Source organism: Mesoplodon densirostris, chromosome 18, assembly GCF_025265405.1.
Source record: "Mesoplodon densirostris isolate mMesDen1 chromosome 18, mMesDen1 primary haplotype, whole genome shotgun sequence".
Taxonomy (NCBI): Eukaryota; Metazoa; Chordata; class Mammalia; order Artiodactyla; family Ziphiidae; genus Mesoplodon; species Mesoplodon densirostris.
The window spans coordinates 44,119,012-44,125,875 of NC_082678.1; the positions used below are offsets into that span (position 1 = coordinate 44,119,012).

Below are 6,864 nucleotides of genomic sequence, written 5' to 3' on the forward strand. Positions count from 1 at the left end.
CCCATGCCTCTGGCTCCTTTCTTTGGGAGGGAGGCAGGCAGCAAGGGAAAGGACAGAGGTACGGCAGCAGAGCATGACTTGTTAGAGACTTTATTTGTGAGGCGGTAAGCACTCCCTCTGAGAGTAGGCACCTTCCTGGGCCGAGGCCCCCTTCAAGGCAGAACCAGGATCAGCACAGAAGGGGCCTGGGCTTGGGCTTGGGAGAAGGCACATTCTGGGCCAGGCCCTAGCTGAGAGTATTCAGAAGCCAAGGGGGTTGCTGGTGACCACGCCGCCCCGCTCCACCAAGGCCTTGGAGATGCTTTTGAAGTTACGGAAGAGCTCCTGCTGCTGGGGGTCAGACTGCAGAGCAGCCACGTTCTCCCGGATCCGGGCTGCAGCCTGGGGAGGGGGAAGGAGGGGTCAGACCTGTGCCTCGAGGGCCCCCCCCGCCGCCCCCTGTACTTGGTAGCCCTGGATCTCACCTCAGTACACCAGCTGTCACAGAGCATTTTCTCATGCTGGGCTGTGGGGTGGCCCTCACTCAGGGCCCTTGAGGCCCTGGGGGGAAGCAGGAGGAAACCAATCTGGGCTGTGAGCCTGGCCCAGGACCCCCAGTGCCCCCACTGCAGCTCAGGCCTCCCCCACTGCCTCCTCACCTGGACAGAACCACCACCATGGCATAGAGGTCAATGGCACTGTCTGCCAGACGCTGCAGCAGAAACTGTTCGTCTGTCAGGTAGATGGGATGCGGTTGGGGGGCGGTTAGTCGGAGGGAAAGGAAAGTGGGGGGCGGGAATGGGGTAGAGCTCACTCACTGACAATCTCCTTCTTGTGTTTTATCAGCTTGGTCTCCACCACTGCAGCAAACTGCTCCAGAGCCTGCACTGCCTGAAGAGATGGGGAAGGTGCCCGGGGCTCAGAGTGGGGCCCAGCCCCGTCAGTCTTCGACGCAGACTGTCCCCCCACCTTGACCACTTACTCACCAGCTCACCGCTCCGACTCAGTTCCTGGTGGATGGTGCCGCTGAGACTCAGGCCACTGCCCAGCCCTGCCCGCCTTGGAGAAAGGGGAAGGGTGACTGGTTAGTTGCCATACCCTGCCCTGCCCTGCCCTGCCCCGCCCCGCCCCGCCCTGCCCTGGCCCCTAAGCTTACCGCCTCAGCTGTTTGCTTGCCTCTCCCAGCAGGAGGCCAGCATTCCCAAAAGGATTCTTTAGAGCATTGCCAAGCCCCGAGAGTTCCTTTCCTTTGTCCTGTGGGGGGAGGAGGGTCCAATAGTCAGGACTCGCTGTCCTGCCCAGCTCCTCCCCCCATTTCTCCTCCCTCTTACCATACAGCCCTGCAGAGCCACAAACAGCCGGAGAATGTCATTCGTCCCTTCAAAGATCCGGAAGATGCGAAGATCTCGGAGCACACGCTCTACCCCAGGCTCCTGCCACAGGGGAAGACAGGTCATACGCCCCTGCTGGACATGCTGCCGCCTCCTCCTGGCCCACTGCGGCTGGCCTGGGCAGAGAGGTGTTCTGTACCTTCATGAAGCCCATGCCCCCCATGATTTGGATGCACTCATCTGTCACCTTCCAGGCTGCCTCCTAGGGACAAAGAAAACACCCAAAATTGGGTTTGGAGCCAAGCTCCCAAACCGGGCTCTCCCTCCCCACAGGCCTGGGACCTCACCGAGCCAAAGATCTTGCTGATGGCAGCCTCTATCTGGAAGTCTGTGGATCCCTGGTCCATGTTGGCACTCACCATGTACGCCATGGACTGAGGTTGGGACACGGGAAGGGAAATGGAAAAGGGCTGCATCAGACTCGACCTGATCACCCATATCTACAAGACTGGATCTGCCCTGGCGCCCTGTGGCCCTTGCCTTCACCTTCCAATGCCATGTGTCAGGCACGTCCAAATATTTGGTTCCCTGGTCAGTTCGTCAGGGGCTTGCAGGCATTTGACTTCTTGAAAGGGGTGAAGGAGTAAGGGTGGGGTGGGTAGACCAAATTTCAGGGACCTCTGGAAGCACCTCGGCAGAACAGCATGGCTCTCTCCATCCTGCGGAAGCTGAGCTGACTATGCCTCCCCGCATCCCCTAGGGCATTGGTGTAAAGCTGGAGACCCACTGCCCCAGGTGCTGCTGGGGGTTGTAGTCTGACCCAACTGGGAAGAAGGCCTCAGGGCTCTGGGGAGCGGGGTGGCCCTCACCTCAGTCACATATTGCAGCATAGCCATCCGGGCCAGCTTCTCCTGGATCATCCCAAAGTTGTGAATTTTTTCCCCAAACTGGGTACGATTAGCAGCATGATCCACCTGGAAGAGGGCACGTGTGTCCCAGTGTGGTTCTCTAGTCTCCTCTTTCCGGGAGGGGGGCTGGGCTGCGCTGGGATGGGATGGGTGGGCTTTGGCCACAGCCAGGAGTTCAGTCCAGGCTGGGTGGAGACCTAAGCTATCAAGTCTGGAGCTGTTGGCAGGGGAGGGGCCTCTGGTGGAGGGAGGGCTTGCAAGAGACCAGGGACACATGGAAAGGGAGACAGTGTGACTTAGGCTTAGATTCAGGCTAGCTAGGGACTCAGGCAGGGTACTCACCGCCTTAGCAATGATGCCCTTCATGGTGCCTGCCATGGCCGCGGCCATGCCAAACCTTCCATTGTTGAGAATGTGCATGGCGACCTTGAAGCCGCCCCCCACCTCACCCAGTACGTTCTCTGACGGCACCTGTACTCCGTCAAAGTGCACCTCTGCCGTGTTTGAGGCCTTGATGCCCATCTTCTTCTCAGGGGGCCCGCTGTGACAGACAGGGTGGAGAAGTTGCCACTGGGTGTGTGTGGGTGAGCCATTCATTCATTATGAGCCAGCCTGTAAGAGGCGCAGGCAGCAGTCCCTGGCATGCCCAGAGGGCTGAGGAGGCCTGGCTCTGTCCTGCTGTCGTGCGATGGGCTCAGTGGTTGCTGAAGCCAAACTTTAGGTCAGTTGCATGCATACTAGGCCTAAAAGGGACATGCTGTCCAAATGCTCTGGCTTTTGCACCCATCCCCAGAGTGACCTGTGACAGCCATCTGCCCTAGAACTCAGTACTGCCCCCTCCCTGGCTCCACCTCTTTCTCCCCAGCCCACTCACTTGGTGACACCTCCAAAGCTCCTCTCCACCACAAAAGCTGTGATCTTCTCCTTCACGGCCCCCGTGGCTGTGTCTTTAACTGGTGTCTTGGCAAAGACCGTGAAGATGTCCGCTAGGCCTCCATTACTGTGGAAAAATGAGAGGCAGTCAGGATGGAGCAGTGGGCCCTGGACGTGGGCAGAGGTGGAGAGGAGGGAAAAATGGGAGAAGAGTGCCTGATCCAAATCTTGCTTCCATTGAGGGTATAGTATTTTCCACAGGGGCTAGGCACAGCTGAGGTTCGGATAGAGGCTGCATCTGATCCACTTGAGGGCTCAGTGAGACAGAAAGCGGCAATAGTCTCCCCTATTGGAGAGAGAGCTCCTTTACACTGGGTTCTGATGGACCGGAAAGGCCCTTTAGTGCCCCCCACACAAACACAGTCATTCCCCCTTAATGCTTCCGGCGATATTCAGTGTCTTCCTATTTCCCCACCAGCACACTGTGATGTCTACCCAGAATCTCCCCCAGCCAACACACCCAGCTGTGTGGTGATCTAAGTACCACGCAGCCTAATTTGTGCCAGGCCCAGGACACTCCCGATCTCTGGGTCTCCTAGGGCTGCCTCACCAGATGCCAGTTTGGGGAGGTATTTTTCCTTCTGGGCCTTTGTGCCGAAGAGCAGGATGCCTTTGAAACCGATGCTCTGATGGGCCCCCAGGACGATGGCCACGCCGAGGTCATGCATGCCCACGATCTCCACCAAGCGGGCATACTGGAGGGGAAACAGGCATCTGGGGCTGTAACTGGCTACGTGGGGACCTGCCCTTAGCAGGAAAGCGTGGGCAGCAGGGCAGAGCCCGACCTGGGCATCCCTGCAGAGAGAGTGGGCAGAGCAAGCGGGGCCATGGCAGAGGAGGACACTGGCAGGTCTGTTCCAGGTCTCGGTGGGAGGTTGGTTCCCTACATTATCCTCAGGCAGTCCCCACCTTAGCGATTCATTAGGACTTGGGACCCTGGGTGAGGTCCATGGCCCTTGGGAACTGCAAGTAGTTTGGTGGTAAGAGTCAACATCCCACAGGCCCCCAGGGCAGCTCTTGGCAGAGACCTTAGCTCCAGGGGTGAGGAGTAGACTGGGACACTGGAGGTGACCGAGGGAGCTCCCTCACCTGGGTGTTGCAGAGACCCACACCACCCAGTTCACTGGGCACTTGCAGACCAAAGGCCCCCATCTCCTTGAGACCCTGCATAGTGGTCTCCTCCACTTGCTCCAGCATGTCATTCTTGGCAGGATCGTTCACCTCCTGGGGAAGGCACAGGATCTCGTATCCAGGCTCCTGTTAAGCTCCTTATCCTCTTTCCCACCCCATCAGGGACCAAGCTCTATTCCTCAGGCTGGTGCTGCTCACCTCAAAGAATCGGGACACAGGCCCCACCAGCTCTTTAAGAAACTGTGTCTGGTCCTCGTTGAGCACTACAGGGGTTGGAGTGGCAAGAGGGACGGGCAGGTCAGGCCAGGCCAGGCGGTCAGGGGAAAGACGCCCCATCCCTATCCAGCTCCGCCTATCCGTTTCCTTACCAGAGGGGTACGGGAACACCTGATCAGTGGTGAGCTGGCCTTTGAACATCCCCACAGCAAAGGACTTAGATTCCTGCACAGGGAGAAGGGAGTTTCAGGGAGCAGTATGGGGTGGGTCTGTCCCTAGCTTAGTTCCTCCCGGGCTCGAGCCACATACCGGCTTGGCCCGTTTTTCCCCAGTCGAAGCCTCAGAAGAGAGAGAATCGGACTTCTCCACAGCCGCCTGGGGAAAGGGATGGTTAGTGAGGCCGGTGAAGGGGATTCCAAAGTACCAAGGAAAGCAAAGGGTAAGAGCTGGGTGCCAGGGGAGGGCGCGTCTGCCACCTTTCCCCTAGTTTCATCTTCAGGGCACCCTGGTCTGCCCTTTCCCCTACTTTCGGCGCCAGGGCGATCGGCAGGTGACTGGGACCAAGAGGGAGACCCCTGCCGGCGGCTGGGAGGTGGGCGCCGAGGCGGCTTCCCGCTCTCATACCCTCGAAGGTGGCCGTCACTTACCTGGGCGGCCCCACTGGCATAGGGTCGCCAGGCGAGGCCGGGCCGGGGCTGCCCAAGGAGCGCACTGGGCCGCGAGCTGTGGGGAGTAGGGGTTCAGTCCTGGCCCGGTGTCCGGGCCCACTGCCCCCTTACCCCCTATCATACACACACCTCCCGCTCCCCAACCTCAGCAGCTGCCGCCCCATGCTCGGCGCCACCCTCGCCGCCTGCATCACCGAACCGCTCCGACCGGTGCTACCCTGAGCGTTGACTTAGCGCTCTCGCCGGGTTAGCCAAAGTCTGGTCCTCCAGCCTTGCCTCATCCTCCACAATGCACTGGGAGGCGGTGGGCGGGGGCTTCCGGCCGCTGGGGCATGCTGGGGGCTGTAGTTCCGGAGCGCCACCGAACCCCTGCATTCTGGTTGACCTAGGGTCATTTCCAAACGTCCCTTGTCTCCCCCAAACTCCTTCATCTCGCCTGTCCGAACTGGAGTGTAGCCCTCAGAAGGGGTGATGAGATAGGCTGAGACGGAAGACTGAGGAACTTAGGCGGCTGCAGCCAGAGGGATGGAGGGTAGACTGAAGGGAGGACTTCCCAGGTGGAATTAGAAGGGAGAGGTGGGAAGACATAAACGTAAGATAGATGCCAGAGGCAGAGGCATGGAAAGAGGACTCTTTGGGGTTCCTCGTGAAATCCGTCTCCACCAACACAAGACAGAGGGAAATAGTGGGGTGGGGTTAGAATGGGCATCATCAGAAAATCTACAAACAACAAATGCTGGAGAGGGTGTGGAGAAAAGGGAACCCTCTTGCACTATTGGTGGGAATGTAAATTGATACAGCCACTGTGGAGAACAGTATGGAGTTTCCTTAAAAAACTAAAAATAGAATTACCTTATGACCCAGCAATCCCACTACTGGGCATATACCCTGAGAAAACCATAACTGAAAAAGACACATGCACCCCCATGTTCATTGCAGCACTATTTACAATAGCCAGGTCATGGAAACAACCTAAATGCCCATCAACAGACAGATGGATAAAGAAGATATGGTACATATATAGAATGGAATATTACTCAGCCATAAAAAGGAACAAAATTGGGTCATTTGTAGAGACATGGATGGATCTAGAGACTGTTTTACAGAGTGAAGTAAGTCAGAAAGAGAAAAACAAATATTGTAAATTAACGCATATATGTGGAATCTAGAAAAATGGTACAGATGAACCGTTTGCAAGGCAGAAATAGAGACACAGATGTAGCAAACGAACGTATGGACACCAAGGGGGGAAAGGGGTGGGGGGGGCGGGGGTGTTGGTGGCGGGGTGAATTGGGAGATTGGGATTCACATGTATACACTGATGTGTATAAAATAGATAACTAATAAGAACCTGCTGTATAAAAAATAATTTAATTTAATTTATTTATTTATTTATTTATTTATTTATTTATTTTTTTTGCGGTATGCGGGCCTCTCACTGCTGTGGCCTCTCCCGTTGCGGAGCACAGGCTCCAGACGGGCAGGCCCAGCGGCCATGGCTCACGGGCCCAGCCGCTCCGCGGCATATGGGATCCTCCCAGACCGGGGCACGAACCCGTATCCCCTGCATCGGCAGGCGGACTCTCAACCACTGCGCCACCAGGGAGGCCCAATTTAATTTAATTTAAAAAAAATAGTGGGGTGGATGACCCAAGGCATATTATCCTGAGACGACGGAGTTGCACTAACTCTGGAAAC

The 6,864-nt window shown here is 57.0% G+C and overlaps 1 protein-coding gene across 4 annotated transcripts; it reads right to left on the reverse strand.

Annotated features, from left to right (window-relative positions):
- Positions 1-7: 7 nt before the first annotated feature.
- Positions 8-5,444, reverse strand: ACADVL (acyl-CoA dehydrogenase very long chain). Of its 4 annotated transcripts, none has more exons than XM_060080776.1 (20): positions 5,296-5,444; positions 5,146-5,221; positions 4,808-4,873; positions 4,651-4,723; positions 4,481-4,545; positions 4,241-4,375; positions 3,702-3,846; positions 3,308-3,437; positions 3,093-3,218; positions 2,561-2,759; positions 2,180-2,284; positions 1,658-1,744; positions 1,510-1,572; positions 1,311-1,412; positions 1,136-1,233; positions 966-1,038; positions 798-870; positions 639-711; positions 465-540; positions 8-381 (listed from the first exon to the last, which is right to left on the reverse strand). In XM_060080776.1, the coding sequence occupies exons 1-20, from the start codon at positions 5,355-5,357 to the stop codon at positions 241-243; spliced, it is 1,968 nt and encodes a 655-aa protein (XP_059936759.1). In that variant the 5' UTR covers positions 5,358-5,444; the 3' UTR covers positions 8-240. The 4 variants fall into 4 exon arrangements, with proteins under 4 accessions (XP_059936759.1, XP_059936760.1, XP_059936761.1 ...); XM_060080777.1 differs by having other exon boundaries at positions 13-381; positions 5,311-5,444; XM_060080778.1 differs by having other exon boundaries at positions 13-381; positions 5,384-5,405.
- Between the last annotated feature and the right edge of the window lie 1,420 nt (positions 5,445-6,864).